Source organism: Rhinoraja longicauda, chromosome 4 (genome assembly GCF_053455715.1).
Source record: "Rhinoraja longicauda isolate Sanriku21f chromosome 4, sRhiLon1.1, whole genome shotgun sequence".
NCBI lineage: Eukaryota > Metazoa > Chordata > Chondrichthyes > Rajiformes > Arhynchobatidae > Rhinoraja > Rhinoraja longicauda.
In genome coordinates this window covers 56,103,357-56,121,895 of record NC_135956.1, presented here as the reverse complement: position 1 = coordinate 56,121,895, position 18,539 = coordinate 56,103,357, and the positions used below count along the sequence as shown (strand labels likewise).

Sequence of the window (18,539 nt, the reverse complement as noted above, 5' to 3'; positions counted from 1 at the left end):
AGTTGTACATATCAGGTATAAGTAATTCATTAGCATCTTCTGGGCATTGAAGTTTCTTCGCTCTGCCACAATTCCTACTATGATAGTATTTCACCAAGAAGGCTCTGCATTAAAACCAATAGCATACAATGTCATCCTGCTTTGGATTTCTAATGTTCTCAGTGAAAAACCACACATGAATAGACAATAGACAATAGGTGCAGGAGGAGGCCATTCGGCCCTACGAGCCAGCACCACCATTCAATGTGATCATGGCTGATCATTCACAATCAGTACCCCGTTCCTGCCTTCTCCCCCTACTCCCTGACTCTGCTATCTTTAAGAGCTCTAACTAGCTTTCTCTTGAAAGCATCCAGAGAATTGGCCTCCACTGAGGCAGAGAATTCCACGGATTTACAACTCTCTGACTGAAAAAGTTTTTCCTCATCTCCGTTCTAAATTGCCTACCCCTTATTCTTAAACTGTCGCCCCTGGTTCTGGACTCCCCCAACATTGGGAACATGTTTCCTGCCTCTAATGTGTCCAATCCCTTAATAATCTTATATGTTTCAATATGATTATGTCCATCTAGTGGTAGACACAAGAAACTGCAGATTGTGGAGCCGAGAGCAAAATATATACTGTATTGCTGGAGGAACACAATGGATCAGGCAGCATCTGAGGAGGGAATGGACAGATGACATTTCGGGCCAGGAACTTTCTCCAGACTGATTTTTTAGTTTAGTTTAGAGACACAGCGTGGAAATAGGCCTTTCGGCCGACCGAGACTGCACCAACCAGTGATCCCCGCATATTAACACTATCATACACACACGATGGAAATTTACATTTACATATATCAAGCCAATTAGCCTACAAACCTGCTCATTTTTGGAGTGTGGGAGGAAGCCGAAGATTTCGGAGAAAACCCATGCGGTCACGTGGAGAATGGGTACAGACAGCACCCGTAGTTAGGATCGAACCCAGGTCTCTGGCGTTGAAAGCGCTGTAAGGCAGCAACTATACCGCTGCGCCACCATGATGCAGTGGAAAGAAATCTAGAAAAGAGAGGGGGGGGGGGGGGCGGTGGGGTGAGGCAAAGCCTGGCAATTGGTAGGTGGAGGCAGATGAGGGGGGATGATTGGCTGATGGGCGGAGTGAGTGACAAAGGCTAGAGGCAGAAAGAAGACAAAGGCTAGAGGCAGAAAGATGTCAGATAAGTAAAGAAGAGGAGGAGTAAAATGTAAAGCTAGATGGAGGGATGTAGATGGAAGGGGTGGGCGACAGGGATGTGTTGAGGTGAGAAAAGAGGGAGAGTAAAAGGGAAATATGGGACTGGGATGGGAGATGAGTGTTCAGAGAAGGGAAATAGAGCAGGGTGACTAGTGGAGGATGGTGGGAACATGTGTATAACAGGGTGGTAGGGTAGGAAAAGGGAGGGTAGATAGGGAGTGTATTACTTGAAATTGGAGAATTTAATTTTCATGCCATTGGGGTGTAAGCTACCCCAGTATAATGTGTGGTGTTGTTCCTTCAATTTGTCTGTGGTCTCACTCTGACAATGGAGGAGTACAGAGGAGGTGGCCAGGGTAGTGGAACGCCATCCACTACTCGCCAATTCTCTGTCTCCAAGGAATCTACACCTAAGATGAGGCTTTCTACTTGAGAATGTCCAAGTTGCCCTCTTTCTTCAGTAAACGTAGTATCCTCCCTGATGTTGTGGTTGGATCCCCCACATGTGTCTCGTCAGTACCCTGCAGTTATGCTCTTGTTGCCCTCTCTCTCCCCCCAAGCGGAATGAGGATAGAATTTCCCTGGTCCTCATCTTTCTCTCCACCAGTTTCCACATCCAACATATCATTTTCTTTCACATCTCCCATCTTCAACATGATCCCAACACCAGTCACATTTTTCATCCTTTTCAAAACGGATCACCCTCAGCAAAACTCATTGGTTCGCTCGTCCCTTCTCAGTAAACCTGCCACCTCCCCAGGCCCCTTCCCTTGCAACCACAGGAGATGTAACACCTGTCCCTCTGCCCCTTCTCCCACTTCCATCCTGAGACCCCAGCAGCCCTTTCAAGTGAGATAGAGATTCATGTGCACCTTTTCCAACCTTGTCCATTGCATTTGGTACTCTCGATGTATCCTCCTTTACATCAGCAAAATCGAGCATAGACGAGGCAATCGTTTCATCAAATGCTTGTGCTTTGTCCTCCAAAACCTGCTGCAACTCCCAGTTGCTAACCCTTTTAACTTCTCTTCGCATTTCCATATCAACCCTTCTGTTCTTGGCCTCTTTCTTTGCCAGAGTGAGGCCACAGGCTACATGGAAGAACAACACTTCATATTCCACTTGGATAGCCTGCATCCCAAGGTCCCAAGAGTAAAACATAAGAAAGATCTTTGAAGAAGCAAGCTGAAGAACAAATGGAGTAAGATTTAGGTCAAATAAATATGTGAAACTATAGTGAACAGTGAGCCAGAAGGAGAACAGGAAGCTAAATGTTGCTTTTTGTCTGACAGGGAATTACGGAGATGTTATGGCGAGAGTTATTCCAATTACGCCAAGCAAAAAGCGAGGACTAGATACACATGAGGAAGAAGCAACATCTTTGCTGCAAGCCACTGGGTCAGATCAAATCCTTGAGTCTGACAATCCAGCTACCAAACCTGTGAAGCCCCTGCTAACTGAGGGCAATAGGTAACTGTAAATATTCTACCGTACTAACCCCCCAAAAAAATGTAACTTGGGACGTAATTAATTCTAATTCAAATGGCGTAATTGCTGACTTTTGTGGTGAATGTCTGATTGATGAAACATTAATTGCACCACAACATAGGTTGCATCTTTCCAGTGCTTTATATAAGAGACATTCGGGGCTACTATTCAAATAGATAATTGTGGTAGAATGGTGAGAAGATGGTTCTGCCAACTTGGGAACCAATTAAGTTCATATATTAGTCTCTCAGCAAAATTGAAAGCTCTGCTCATGGCAGTCATATTTTGCTGGCATTGTATTCAAATTTCTTTTTGCTGACACTAGATGGAGCCAGATGGACAAGAGAGAAAATTCCATCCTGAGTTCTCTTTCTCAGTTAAAGGCTGTTAGTTACAACACTGCTCACCAGTGAGTGTGATAGCCAATGGCTAGTCTATTAATGGCTGCAGAGAGTTCCTTCCAACATGGAACATCTACCTCCTTTGTCCGAAAATATGACAATGGTGAACAGAGAAAGACAGGGTGATCCATGGAGTCATGTTGTAAACTATCAGAAGACTTGCAAATTCCTGGCAGAGGATGAATGGCCAGAGAGATGATTACTATGATGATTCAGGGGAAAGAATTTGGGAAGTCTCTTCTCCAAAACAATTCAGAATGATATCAGGAAACCACTCTAATCACAAAATACCTCCTTCAAAGTCCACCAATGTTGTCCATACTGTAATATCATGGTTTGCATAATGGATCTGGAAAAACAAACTCGAATACTTTTGATAAGTCTTCCACATTTTTTGAAGTTCAGTTCATACACAACTCTGCTCATTGTATCCAATATTACCTAATCCAATTCACTCATCACCTTAAATCTGCTGATTAGTATTGCCTATTGATCATTCAGTGCCCAGAATTAAGTTACTTACTTTGTGGTGAACTCTCTTCATCAATTGTCCCTGCCTGCACCTTCACTTTCTCTGTAACTGACTTCATCCCTGTTTCCTCCTCACACCTCTCCCTTCATGACCAAGCACTCAGGTTCTGATATTCCCTTCCAGTGCACTGTATTCTTTCTTAAAACCCATCCCTTTAACTAAATTTTAGTTGTTTCTCCTCATATTTCCATCCTTGACTTGGTATCCATCTAACTGCCAATACCACTGTGTTGTGCATTTGGCCATTTTTTTTCCAGATTAACAATTTATAAAAGGCCTTTAAAAAGATCCTAACATGCTTCACCCAAGTGTTCATCATGTAATGATTGGCACTGGATGCAGGAAGTATTAAAATCAAACATTTGGTTGAAGAGAGTGTTTTGAGAGGGAGAGGGTAGAGTGGTTTAAGGAAAGGATTCCAGAGTGTAGGTTGTAGGCAGCTTAGATCATGGTTGCCAATATTGGAGTAATGTGATTTGGGCTACACTGGAGCCTGAAGAGATCTCCAATTAGTTGGGAAAGAAAAATAAACATTGCAACTGCTGGAAACTTCGAATAAAAGCAAAGAACAGTGAAATACCAAGCAGGCCGGGCAAAGAGTGTGGAAAGAGAGAAGTCTCGCCACTTCAGCTGTTCTTCCTGCACAAATGCTATCTGACCTACAGGCTATTTAAATGCAAATTGATCTAGCTGTAAACATTTAAAAAGAGACATTAACTAGAATTTAAAGTTATTTCATACCTTATCTTGAGTCCTCCAGGCCTTTCCCCTCCCTTAAAACCTTTGGCTGTTATATTATCATGACAACAGTAATAAATGGATGACTATTCGGACTGAATTTGTTCCTTTGTCTGCAGGAATTACTACTACTTGCCATTTCTTAGCAAGAAACCATGCGTCTTTGTCAAGAGTTGCTGGGAGGACCAAATTTTTCGATTGTATATTTCTAACTTCCTGGACAAAATCGCTGACAGGCTTGTTCGTGTTTTATTTCATAACTATCTGCATTGGAGCTGCCAGCTCACTCCTCCCCTTTCACAGATTAAAGCCAGTCCTCTTCCAGGCAAAAGTTCCCAATATTGAGAGTTTAGTTACACATGGTCTGCTCCATTGGAAAGATAACAGACTCCCAAAACACCCCATTAGCATCTATTATCTTGTCCATTTCAAAAGGGGTATTGAGAGCACCTCCTTTAACTTTCAGGCTGCTGTTGTTAATAAGCACATCCACACACCCATAAGATTCAAGGATTTCCTTGGTTTTCTTGGTAGCCCCTGCTTTTTTTATGGGAAGAGATTACCAGACAGAGGAAAAGATTAAAGGATGTTCACAAAACCTCCTTGAAGAAATACAGTAATTCTGCTAAATTGTGGTAATCCATAACCTATGCCCATCAAAGTAGAGAAAGATTTGAGTCCATGCATTACCACACAATATGCCACCAAAGAAGCATTCTACCCCACATGTTATGCATCTGCCTGTTCCATCAGACATCTCCCTCCATCTCTGGCGGTGTCTATGGGACTCACAGTGACCTCAAAGGTCACTTCAGAACCCACAGGACTATAATGAAAACAAGTCAGCCAGAACGGAGTCAGTTAAAAACAGGATGAATACTTGTACCATTTAATAAATTCCCTGAGTGAGTTGCACACTTGGTCATGCAAGATCGAGTGCCCTGGAACCTAACAAAACTTTGTATCATGCGCTTAACATTGCAGAAAGTTTGCAGGAACCTTAGCAACTTTACTCATTGTCTCAACTTTATACTTAGGAAGAAGGATTGGAAGCGATCAAAGAATGCATGAAGGTTTCTGATTCCCGAATGGAGAAGAAGACGAAAGATGTTCTGAATGAATTTATAGTCAAATGCAGGTAAAATAGTCCTGATATGTTAAACATTCCAAAGAGTTATCATTTATTCTTACAGGTACAATATTTCTCAATCGCATCACAGCCTTTCTGTTCTTGTTCTTTACTTCCCTTTTATGTTTCTTGTGTTAAACTGAGCATTTTCGTATCATCTTCAAAATATAATCATCAATAGTGAAGATAAAAGGGCTAAAAATGCATACCACAACCTGACCTGTTATTTATATTTAATTCACTGTATCAAGTATAAAAGTATAAAACCATGGTATAATGGATTCCTGAAACTTAAGTACCCTGATGCTATTTGATTTCCAGATTTTGCCAGCTTTCCTCACCCATCTACCAATCACCCCCCCCCCACTATCTGTATTCGCCTATCACTTGCCAGGCTTTGCCCCATCTTCACCTCTCTTTTCCAGCTTTCCCCCACTGTAACTCCATTAGTCTGAAAAAGTGTCCCAACCCAAGACATCGTCTGTCCATTCCCTCCATAGATGCTGACTGACCTGCTGAGTTCCTCCAGCACTTTGTTTTTACTCAAGATTTCAGCATCTGCAGTCCCTTGTGTCTCCATTAAAACAAATGATTGAGAAGACAGCTGGTTTGCCTTGTTCAGTGTGGGTGTCACCTGTCAATGTCACCCAGTAGGGAGATCTGCTGCGGTTCATATCATATGCCCAGCTGTTTTTGTCAGCACCTTACTCATTAAAGCAGTGCCCCATAAAAAGGTACAAAAACAGTGAACAAGAGGTTAACCTTGAGCTGGACTGCTGGTAAACTCAGGCAGACAAGTTAGTCGAATGGGTGGATTGATCCTCTAGCATTGATAAATATTTAAATATGAAATTGAGTTCATTGATAAAGGGTGGAGCAAAGGAATTAAGTGGCTAACATTTTCAATACCTGTGTAATTGTCCAAATGGACTCTTCTTGATGAAATTGTTACCTTGTAACTCAGTCAAATATGAAAACTCACATTTGAGATGGTCAAATATTCACCTTTTTTTTCTCTAATTTCCCTGTGCCTTAGACATTTTGCCAGCTTTGGACAGATGGATGGATTTCACCAGACAGTGCTTGATAAGAAACGAGTCACCATGTGCCGGCTGGAACTGGTAGGATACACCAGTACATGATACATGGATAGGACAGGTTTGGAGGGATAGGGACCAAATACAGGCAGGTGGGACTAGTGTAGCTGGGACATGTTGGCCAGTGTGAGCAAGTTGGGCCGAAGGGCCTGTTTCCACATTGTATCACTCTATGATTATATGATATTGGAAGAATGCAATTGGCATAAAAGCCAGAATTTCCTCAAGACTGCCCCTGCCTAGTCACTAGAAGTCTGGAAAAATACATTTAGACCCATCAAACCAGTTTTAAATTTGAATTCTCAATAAGTGCAAATACCTACCACAAATAAGACATCAAAATAAATATGAATGCTTGCCAAATGTTATCAGTATGACAACTTATCATCTCTCACTCACTGTGCAAGTTAAAAAAATTATAACTATACCTCCAGATAGCTTAGAACATAGTTCAATGTAAACTGTGACATTCTTCAAATATATATTTTTTCTGTGTCCATCCACATCCTTTGGCATTTAACAACCAAAGCTTCAATCATGGTCTTCGATTTAGATTTTACTCCAGGGAAAGTTACATTTTGTGCCAGGTGTAACAAAGACTCTTCACACCCCTGCAACAGTCTGTTCGAACTCCTTCCATCGGGCAGACGATACAAGGCCTTCTATGCCCGCACCTCCAGACTCAGGAACAGCTTCATCCCCAGGGCCATAGCTGCTATGAACCGGTCCTGCTGAGCCGGATGGCCACAACGCATAGATCAACTTGCACTTTACCCTGTCCAAAACTGTTACAACTGTTTCGTTTCGTTGGGTTGCTGCTGTCTAAATTACCTAAATTATTGCATCGTATGGGAGGTGCATTCCCAATCTCGTTGTACCCCTGGGTACAATGACAATAAAGATATATTGTATTGTATTGTATTGTATTGTATAAAGGCTAGCTACTAACTACTTGGCGAGTTGTTATTAGGTAGCTGGTGCATATCACCAGCGTGGAGCTTCAGTGAGGCAAGTGAATGTTTAGGCAGTAACGGTAGTGGGGGGAGGGTGAACAGATTGCCTTGTGAACGAGTCTATGCATGTTCTATGTGAAGGAAAGGGACAACAACCTGATTCACTGCACCTTCCTAAAACGGCCCTTTCATATCCAACTCTGCTTCCAATCTTCCCTCTCTCGCCCATGACAAGCTTGAAAAATGAACAGTAGGAATGGACCATGGTAGGCACTCAATGTCAACGGTAATCAGATGAAGCTTCAAACACCTTTACATGTTCCACTGCCCATCTACTTGCCCCTCCTCTTGGTTTTTGAGGATCATTGACATCTTGTGGCAAACCATGGACTTTTTCCACCTGGGGGTTGAAGTTTATGAGGAATTCATAGCAGACTGCTGGAATTTGGTTGTTCCAGAAATATTACAGCCAGAGGAAAGAGGAGACGTTTAGCCCATCAATCAAGAATGGGAGCCAGACTCACTCAGTCTTTGGGTGAAGTCTGGTCCGTATTACTGAGCTATGGAAGATTGACAAATATAATTTATGTTCCTCTCGCTGGATTGTTGGTATGTGTTCAGCAATGCACAACTTTGTCTTAGAGTCAAATAACATGGAAAGAAGCCCTTTGGCCCATTGAGTTAGTGCTAACCATCAAATACACATTTACACTGAATCCATTTTGTTCTCCCCTCACTCCCATCAACTCTCCCCACACTCTACCACTCCCCCACATACTAGAAACAATTTACAGTGGTCAACATAACCTACCACCTCCCACTTCTTTGGGATGTGGGAAGAAACCGGAGCACATGGAGGATCACAGGGAGAATATGCAAGCTCCACATAGACAGCACCGGAGGTCAGGATTGAATCTGGTCACTGGAGTTGTATGTTGCAGCTCTTGTAGCTGCACCTCCGTGCCGGCTTGTCTTTCAATATGACCTCTGGATAGAAAATGAAAAAGCAAAATTAAAAATGTATTTGTATTTTTGTTGTTATCACCTAATTCTTCATCTGTCTTCTAGGAGTTAATGTCCCATGAAGCCAAGGATATCGTCCAGGGAAAGAAGAAGATGTCTGTGAACGAACAGCTACGTGCAATCCAGAGCTGCATTCAGAGACTGCGATTCCTTGTGGATGAGGTATGGTGAAGGATAGAAAAATATTTTTTTTGCTCAGGAACCGGAGAGCAAAGCATCGGATCATGCAATTCATTATCAACAAACAACAAAATATAATGGAAAATCGAAGACTAGTTGTGAGAGGGACATAGGCTTTTGATTTTCCTTCAGGGTTCTTCATATGCCTTTTTTTTGTGACCTTTGGACTCATGAAGAAACAATTCTTAACTTGTGAAGCCTGATTTAACATCACAAGCAGCCAGCCACAGAAACCCCCCTCAGACCTCTCCCCTCTGATAACGATCCATACCCCGAGTTCATACACTTAGTTTTTTTTTTGTTTAGTTTAGTTTAGACATACAGCACAGAAACCGACCCTTCAGCCCACTGTGTCCATAATGACCAGTGATCCCTGTACATTCGCACTATCCTCCACACTAGGAACAATTTACAATCTTTCCAAAGCCAATTAAGCTAAAATCCTTTACGTCTTTGGATCCACTTGTGCGATCCAACACCCCTTTGCCAACCCCACTCCATCTCCACCACCATTATCACATCCACCCCAGTAACTCCAGCCCACAGAACATTCCACTTTCTGTCCAGAAACAGTTTATGTTCCGTAGCCCCACAACTGACTACTGATCCAGTCCAATCTCAAGCCCAGTGACACCACCTGACCACCACTCCACCCTCTGATTCCAAGGCCCACCATCGTAAAACATAAGAAACAGTCAGAAGCAGACAATACAGTCCCTTTTACTGCCACAAATTTAATAAGATTTGATAAGATCATGACTAATCTTTTACCTTCATACCTATTCTTGCATTAACGCCATATCCTTGAACTTTCTTATTACACTTTGTAGAGTGCGCTTTGTAGAACATAGACCATGCAACAGTGCAGCATGGGAACAAGCCTTTCATCCCTCAATGTCCACACTGAATATGATGCCTACTTAAACATCCCTACTGCCAGCATGTGCTCCATCTCCCTCCATTTCTTGCAAATCCATGTGCCTATCTAAAAGCCTCTTAAACACCACTATTGTATGTGCTTCCACCATAACCTCTGCCCATGCATTTGTGGTATCTAACACACCCTGTGTAAAAAACAAAACTTGCTCTGCACATTTCCTTTAAACTTTTCCCTTCTTTCCCTGTATCTATGCCTCTAGTATTTGACATTTCCATCCTGGTTCTGACTGTCTACCCAATCTATGCCTCTCTTCATTTGAAAAACTTCCATCAGGTCTCCCCTCAGCCTCCGATGCTTCAGAAAAAAACCCCAATCCAAAATATCCCAGTCTCTCCTTTTAGCCTAAACCTAATCCAGGCAGCATCATGGTAAACCTCTTCTGCACCCCCTCCAAAGCCTGTAATCATTCCTGTAATGGAGTGATCAAAAATTCACACAATTTCCAGAAGTAACCTCATCAAAGTTCTATAAAGCTGCAACATGTCTTCCTGGCTCTTGTACTCAATGCCCTGAACAATGAAGACAAGCATACTTTACACCTTTTAAAAAAATCACCTGTACACCTTCTTTACCACATGTACACCTTCTTTACTACCTATACACCTTCTTGACCACAGATAACATCAGAGAAAACATAAGCATAACTGATACCCCAATCATTGGTTATTAAACCAAAGCCAGATTTGTCCCTTTTTGGTGTGCTAGCTCTTTGATAGATTTATCCAATTAGTCCCCTACACACTTTCTCCCTGTAGTTCAGTATTTTTTTTTCTCTTTTAGTATTTACTCAAGAGAATAGTTTATTTTCTCCCAAAGTCTGACAGCGATACATAATGAAGTTATTTTTTACACTTAAAGGATCTAATTTTGATAAATCAAACACCCCTAGATACATAATCATGGTCACTGATGACTACATGACAAATCAAAACATGACTGCAGTACAATTACATCACTTCAACTCATTGGCATTTTCATCACAGGGGTAATAAAACACAATGGCCTAGACAATCATGATATTGAGCAATGCAGCTTGAAAATGCTATCTTTGTCCTGCGAGACCAGGGATTTGCACCGACTTCCATTAATAATAAGGAACCCTGCTGGTTTGAATCGGGACTTCAGTCCTTGTAATTTGTGTCAACGTCAATGCTGGGGGCCATTGAGGTATCCATGGCAACATGTTCCACTCTTCTCTCTGATTCAGTGGGTATGCAGTCCAAAAATAGCCAATGAGAAGGAAAAATTTGAGCTATAAATAGATCAAAATACAAAACACAAACTTGTATTAATATGTTATTGCAGAACCAAACTGTAGATACTGAGAAAATCGCAGCAGGAACATTTAAAAATTGGGCCCGGTGTTTAAATATCATTTTAACATCTTTAAAAAAAATATTTTCAGCCACAGCATACCATTCCGGACGTGTTTATTTGGATGCTCAGCAGTAACAAGAGAATTGCATATGCACGGATTCCGGCTAAAGACATCCTGTTTTCTGAGAAAACAAACGAGAAAGGAAAGGACTGTGGAAAAATTAAAACATTCTTTCTGAAAGTATATAATTTTATTTTGTTCTCACATGTCTCAAACATTGAATTATAGGAGATTCATTTTATTCCTTGCCAGTTGCACATAACTTCTATTTATAAGAAAATAACTGCAGATGCTGGTACAAATCGAAGGTATTTATTCACAAAATGCTGGAGTAACTCAGCAGGTCAGGGTGAGATGCCTGACCTGCTGAGTTACTCCAGCATTTTGTGAATAAATAACTTCTATTTAAGTTATTTCTAATGTGGACTCAGCAAGGTTTTGTACATGGGAAATTCAGTCTCACATATCTGACTGGACATTTTGAGGAGGTTACTGAGGCAATTTATAATGATAAGGTGGTGATTGTGATATATATGGACTGTAGCAAGACTTTTGACAAGGTCCCTCATGATGGACTGGTCAGAGAGATGGGGCACCTGGGATCCAAAGTGTTATGACAAACTGTATCCAAGATTGGCATGTGACAGACAGTGGTGGTGGAGAGTGGTTTTCCTGACTAAATGTCTGTATCCCGTGAGGTACCACAAGGCTTGGTGTTGGGATGTCTGTGGTCTGATCAGTAAGTTTGTTAATGACATGAAGATTGGTGGAGTTGTAGATGGTGAGGATTGATGCCCAAGGATAAAGAGGGACAGATGGAAGGGTTCGGCCAGAATAGTGGCAGGTGAAATTTAATCCAGACAAGTGTGTGAGGTAATGCAGTTTAGGTCATCTAATTCTGTCAGGATATATCCAATAAACGGCAGGGACCTCAGAAGCATGATGTACAGAAGGATTTGGAGTGCAAGTTCAAAGCTCCCTGACAATGCAGGTGGATAGGGTCGTGAAGGTTGCCTTCATAGGTAGGGGTATTGATTATAATAATTGAGAATAGACACAAAACGCTGGAGTAACTCAGCGGGACAGGCAGCATCTCTGGATAGAAGGAATGGGTGACATTTCGGGTCAAGACCCTTCTTCAGACTGATGTCAGAGGAGAGGGAGATACATAGATAAGGAAGTGTCAGGAGTGAAAAAGGGAATGAAGATCAAGGAAAATGTAGAATGGATCATTGTTAGCTGTGAGAAGATAACAACAATGCAAACAGAGATAAAATGTAGTCGGAGACAGTAAGACTGGTCAGAGAACTGGGAAGGGGGAAGGATGGAGAGAGAGTGGAAGCAAGGGTTACTTGACTTTAGAGATGTCAATGTTCATACCGCTTCCTACACATGTTCCTTCCTACACATAATAATTGGGAAGTCATATTGCAGCTGTACCAGATATTGGTTGGGCTGCGCTTGACATATTGTGTACAGTTCTGGTCCCCACACTAGAGAAACAATGTGATAGTGCTAGAAAAAGTTAAGAAGAGACTCAAAGAGCTTTCATTTTTAGGTAAGATTGGATAGGTTAAGATTGTTCTCAAAGGAGCATAGGAGGCTGAAGGATGAACTGATAGTAGTTTATAAAATTATTAACGGTAAGTAGTCAGTACTTTCCCAAGCATAGAGGAGTCCAAAACTAGAGAAAACAGGTTTAAGGTGAAAGGAGAAATATTTAAAGGAAATCCAAATGGCGTGTCTTTCACACAAGTGTGGGTGTGTGGCACAAGCTGCCAGAAGAGATAGAAAAGGTGGTGAAAAAGCATTTGGACAAGTACATGGATAGGGATGGAATAAAGGTATCTGGGCCAAATGTAGACAGATGAGATTAGTGTAGATGAACATCTCGGACAGCGTGGATGAGTCACGCCAACAATCTATAAAATAGCCATGACCATTTCAGTTGGAAGTGTACTTATGTTAGAAGACAAAGCTTGCTAATAATTTGCTGTTCCTTGTTGGAAGATGGCTGACCACCACCTGGGAGGTTTTGTGGCAGTCCAAGGTGGGCCTGGGCTCATAGGAACAGGAGAGGGCCATTCAGCCCCTTGAACTGGTCCCACCAATGTAGTGGTTCATGACCAATTTCCCCTTATTAGTGTCATATCTGACTTTACTCTCAAATATTAGTCAATCTTGGTTTAAACGATTTCTGTTGACTCAAATCAAGAGCCTGTTGGGGAAGAGTGTTTGTAATTTCTATTGTATTTTGTAGGAGGAATTGTGGACATGTAGTCCCATCTGATTTCTATTCGTGCCTGTATTCTGTATTCGTGCCTAAACTGTAACTGGCTCAGTTTAGTTTAGATTATTGTCATGAGTATCGAGGTACAGTGAAAAGCTTTTGTCACCTGCTAACCAGTCAGCGGAAAGACAATATGATTACAATTGAGTCATCCACAGTGTACAAATACATGATAAAGAGCATAATGTGAATAATGTTTAGTGCAAGATAAAGTCCAGTAAAGTCAGAATAAACATAGTCCAAGGCTCTCCAATGAGGTAGATTGTAGCTCAGGACTGTTCTCTAGTATTTCTGGTATTTCTCCTCTGTATTTTATGAAAAATAATTTTCAGCCAGATCCTTTTGGTATCTTAGAGCAGCTTTACTTATCTGCTTTATATTGCAAGCTGCATTGTATCCCAGATCCATGTCCATCAGGAATTCCAATGGAAAATCACTTAATGAAAAAAATGTATAAGACAGCAAGTTGCCATAGACCTGGGACATGATTAAATGTGAACCATGCATGTTAGGATTATTCTCAAATGAGCATAGGAGGCTGAGGGATGAAATGATAATGATTTATAAAATTATTAATGGTAAGTAGTCTCAATACTTTCCCAAGCATAGAGGAGTCTAAAACTAGAGAACACAGGTTTAAGGTGAAAGGAGAAATATTTAAAGGAAATCCAAATGACCCAACCATAAGGGCATTAACTTCTCTGATTGCCTGCGGTTTGCATAATCTGATCTATTTTCATTAGAAATAATAACAGTTGTCAAAGTAATTTAAAAAATGAATATTTTTTAAGTTGCCAGGCAAACATGTTACGGGCTGGAACGTACAAGCAAAAGTGGATTTTTACCTTTGGTTGGGTTTGATGAGACATGTGAATGCTATGTTGGCAAACTTACCCAATGGATTTGAAGCAGAAATTCCAGCACCAAGCACTGACCATCAGCTTTCCCCACCCCTTAGCATTCTTTATAAAGGTGAGTGTGATGCTGATCTATGCTGTTACAGGTCATTCCATTTTCTAATCTCTATTATAGTAAGATGTGGTTAGAATAGAGACATGATATTTTTAAAGTGTGGACTGCGCCAATGATTCCTTCTTCCAGCCTGTGTGTGCCATGCTTCCTATATTTCACACGGAAGTGCAGACATTCTGGGTGTGGAACGAAGCATTAATGCCCGGTCTCCAGTTTAACTACAGACTATGCAGCTTTTGTTTGCGTGCTAAATATTTGGCCTGATGAAGTGCAAGCATTAAAATAATTTGAATGATATTTTCTGGGAAATTATTACGTGTGGAAACATTTCACAGTGCTTCCTGCCTCATTGCTCTCTGGTGGATGTCGCTTTGGGAAGTTCGGCATGGGTAGGAAGGGGGCGGGTGGGGGGCATTGATGCAGGCAGATGTTGGCCTTCGACCTCGATTGCAGCCCTCCTGATGTCTGTGTTTCTCAATGGAATCCTGGCTTTGGATTTGCATTAAACAGGTTTAGTGCAGGCCTGGATTGATGGCTGCTGTTTTCGGGCCACAAACCGAAGTCTATATGGCTAGGAGGTCCTTGTCAAACCTTGAGTAGCGACTGGTTTTACCCCAAAGGTTTATGCAAGGATCAGGCTTGTGCTCAGCTTGCACCATGCCATTTGCACGACCTGGACCAATAATTGAGCAAGACCTGGTTTGATGGAACACACTCTGTAGGGCCGGTTGCATTTAGAATTAGTCTGAAGAGAGTGGAGAGAAAATCAATTCTAATTGCCCCATCCCTGGGACACATAGCAGTGAAACCTTTAAGCCAAACCTAATCAAGTAGTGATGATGACAGTAAGTTCAATGGCTTTCTATTTCATTGAAATCTACATGCATGCAAACTTGAATGAAATATCTTGAACAAACACAATTGTATTGAAATGGTCTTTCTGCAGAATGAAGCCAGGCATTTGGTTCTGTCACTAATGCTAAGTGTCAGTGCTAGTGATGTTACTGGAGAAAATCTTAAGGGGCAGGATTATATACATTTGAAAGGGCAAAGACTGATCACGGATAATCAGCAAGGCTTTCTGTGGGGGAAATCTCGATTCATTAATTTGATTGTATCTTGAGGGTGTAACAAAGATGTCCACTATCACCGCTTCTATTTGCCCTTATTATAGAACCACTTGCTGAGAGTATTAGATCAAATTCAGATATTTATGGCTATAACACTAAACATACAACCAATAAAATTTCTTTATATGCGGATGATGTATTAATATATATTACAAAGCCAGAAATTAGCATTCCGAATTTATTAAATCTCATAACTCAATTTGGTTCATTTTCAGGTTATAGAATTAACTGGTACAAAAGTGAAATTATGCCAATAATGGAGCATAATCCGGCCATACTTCAACAATTTCCTTTTAAAATTGCCTATGAAAAGTTTAAATATCTTGGAATTTACGTGACTAGGAAATATACTTCTTTATTTAAATTAAATTTTCCTCCTTTACTCACTAAATTACACAGAAATATCCAATTTTGGAAAACACTTCCTATATCATTAGTTGGTCGTAGTAATGCTATAAAGATGATCTTTCTTCCACAGCTACTATACTTATTTCAAGCAATTCCGATCTATCTTCCAAAAAAGTTTTTTTTAAAAATTGATTCAATTGTTACTAATTTTATTTGGGACTACAAGACTCATAGAATAAATAAAAGACATCTATGTAAGTCTAAAATTAATGGAGGAATTGCTTTACCTAACTTTTTATTTTATTATTGGGCGGTTAATATTAAAAATATAACCTGCTGGTTGGATGATTCTGATCAACAACCGGATTGGTTAAAGATGGAGAAAGAGGATTGTTTACCATTTGATATTGGTGCGATCCTCTTAGCTCCAATAAATTTAAATAAAAAAACATATGGAGGTAATCCCATTATACACAGTGTTATCCGTACCTGGAAACAATTAAAGCTTACGTTAAAATTGAGTAAATTATCTGTTTTCCTTCCTATTGCGAATAACCCTTCTTTTAAACCGTCTGTCTTAGATAGAGGATTTGCTCAATGGAAAAGTTATGGAATTAAAAGGGTGGGAGATCTTTATCATAAGGGAACTTTTCTTTCTTTTCAGGATTTACAGCAGAAGTACGGATTACATGTTAATAATTATTTTAGATATTTACAACTTAGAGATTATGTAAAATCACACATGCAAGAATATAAGTTTAGAGGTCCAGAAACACTTGATGTATGCCTGAATCGACATTATAATTCAAATAAATTAATATCCTTTATTTATAATACTCTCCTTGACACTGACATTCCGTCATCAGAATCTTATAGACGAGCATGGGAGGACGAATTGAATGAACTTATAATGCAAGATATATGGGATGAAAGTTTACAACATATACATCAATGTTCATTAAATACTAGACATTCCTTAATACAATTTAAAATAATACATAGATTACATTATTCGAAGACGAAATTAAATAGGATTTTTCCTAGTATCTCTCCTATTTGTGATAAATGTCAATTTTAAGAAGCTAATTTAACTCATATTTTCGTAACTTGTATAAAAATGCAAAACTTCTGGTTGGAGATTTTTAAAATAGTTTCTAAAGTTATTAACAAAAAATTAGATATGGATCCAAAATTAATTATATTAGGATTATCAGAACATACTACAAATTTTACAGCAAGTCAGGTACATTTTCTTGATTACAGTCTAATAACTGCGAAAAAATTAATACTTAAATTTTGGAAAAAACCAATAACCCCCACAATTAAAATGTGGACTACGGAAATGACAGAGACCCTGCATTTGGAAAAAATAAGATTTGCCTTAATCGACAAACCTGAGTTATTTTTAAAAATATGGTCTCCATTTATTGAATTTTTAGAAAAGTAAATGGGTTTAGCACAGGACTAAAATAAAAAAATTAAATTAAAAGTTGAAACTTGAGTTAGGGGTTGGATGTACAACTGTGGTTATTGTCTCCCGGATCTACTCCCTTTAATTTTTATAGTTAGATCCTTTTTTTTTTTTTTTTAACCCTCTTATTCTCTCTCCCCAAGTTTATAGTTTTTTTTTGTTTTTTTTTACTTTCTCTCTTCAAAAATTTAAAAATTGAAGCTATGTAAGAACTCTGTAACAAATGTGTTTTTTTATTTCTATTTGTACATATGCTTTTCAAAAAATTTTTAAAAAAAAGAAAAAAAAAAAAAAAAAAAAAAAGAGGATGTTAATATTGTGGGTAAGATGAGGCCAGAGAGTGGTTAAAGATAGATGAAAGCTCTGTACAAACTGAAGCACAATCTGATCAATTGAACAGCACCTTGCCTTGTTCATGAATGTTTTATCTCGCAAATTCAAGGGCTTGTTTCGGACCGGAAATGGGTGTTGAAAAGGTGATATCTAACCACAAAATTATTGCAAAGTGAATAATATTTCCATAAAAGAAATTGCTACCATAAACAAAACACTAAGAGAGAGAAAGCAAGATTACTTCCTTTAAAAGGACTTGGGAATATTTAAGACACAAACACTTTAAATTAAATACAAATGAAAGGGAATGATTGAATAAAATAATTTTCCACTAAGTTTGGTATATGTACCTATTTCTTTTCACCAGCTATAATTAGTATTGGTAATAACTGATTATTAACTAATAAGATGCTGCAATCATAGTAGCAAAATTTATAACGGCTGTGCTTTGAATTTCTTGTATTGAACAGATGAGCATATGTTTCAGCTAAGATGCCACATGTATCAGGCGAGAGGACTTCTGCCTGCTGACAGTAGTGGTCTTTCAGATCCTTTTGCTAAAGTAACGTTTGTTTCACAATGTCAGACAACCAAGGTAAATATGATGTGCTAATAATATTCCAGTAGTTCCAACGATTGCCATCTTTGATAAAGCCTTCTATTGCTACAATTACAATGTTTAAAAGACATTTAGACAGGTACATGAATGGGAAAGGTTGAAAGGGATATGGCCCAAATTCAGGTAAGTAAGAGTCGTTCAGGTAGGCTTCTTGGTCAGCATGGATGTATTGGGCCAAAGAGCCTGTTTTTGTGCTGTATGAGTCTGACTGTATATACCCCACTGTTTGAGCACAACACACCATGTAAATCATTTCCTCAAATTGGCTGCCAGCCATTTTAAATAATCCACTTACTGGCTGCATT

At 39.8% G+C, this 18,539-nt stretch overlaps 1 protein-coding gene across 1 annotated transcript in view; it reads left to right on the top strand.

Annotated features, from left to right (window-relative positions):
* Positions 1 to 18,539, top strand: part of fer1l6 (fer-1 like family member 6) — a 90,114-nt gene that overhangs the window by 16,731 nt on the left and 54,844 nt on the right. Inside the window, exons 10-18 of the mRNA XM_078398434.1 lie at positions 2,505 to 2,682; positions 3,026 to 3,109; positions 4,491 to 4,611; positions 5,409 to 5,509; positions 6,537 to 6,621; positions 8,619 to 8,735; positions 11,099 to 11,251; positions 14,153 to 14,333; positions 18,086 to 18,210. Coding sequence (XP_078254560.1) covers positions 2,505 to 2,682; positions 3,026 to 3,109; positions 4,491 to 4,611; positions 5,409 to 5,509; positions 6,537 to 6,621; positions 8,619 to 8,735; positions 11,099 to 11,251; positions 14,153 to 14,333; positions 18,086 to 18,210 — 1,145 coding nt within the window. The remainder of the gene's footprint in view (positions 1 to 2,504; positions 2,683 to 3,025; positions 3,110 to 4,490; positions 4,612 to 5,408; positions 5,510 to 6,536; positions 6,622 to 8,618; positions 8,736 to 11,098; positions 11,252 to 14,152; positions 14,334 to 18,085; positions 18,211 to 18,539) is intronic.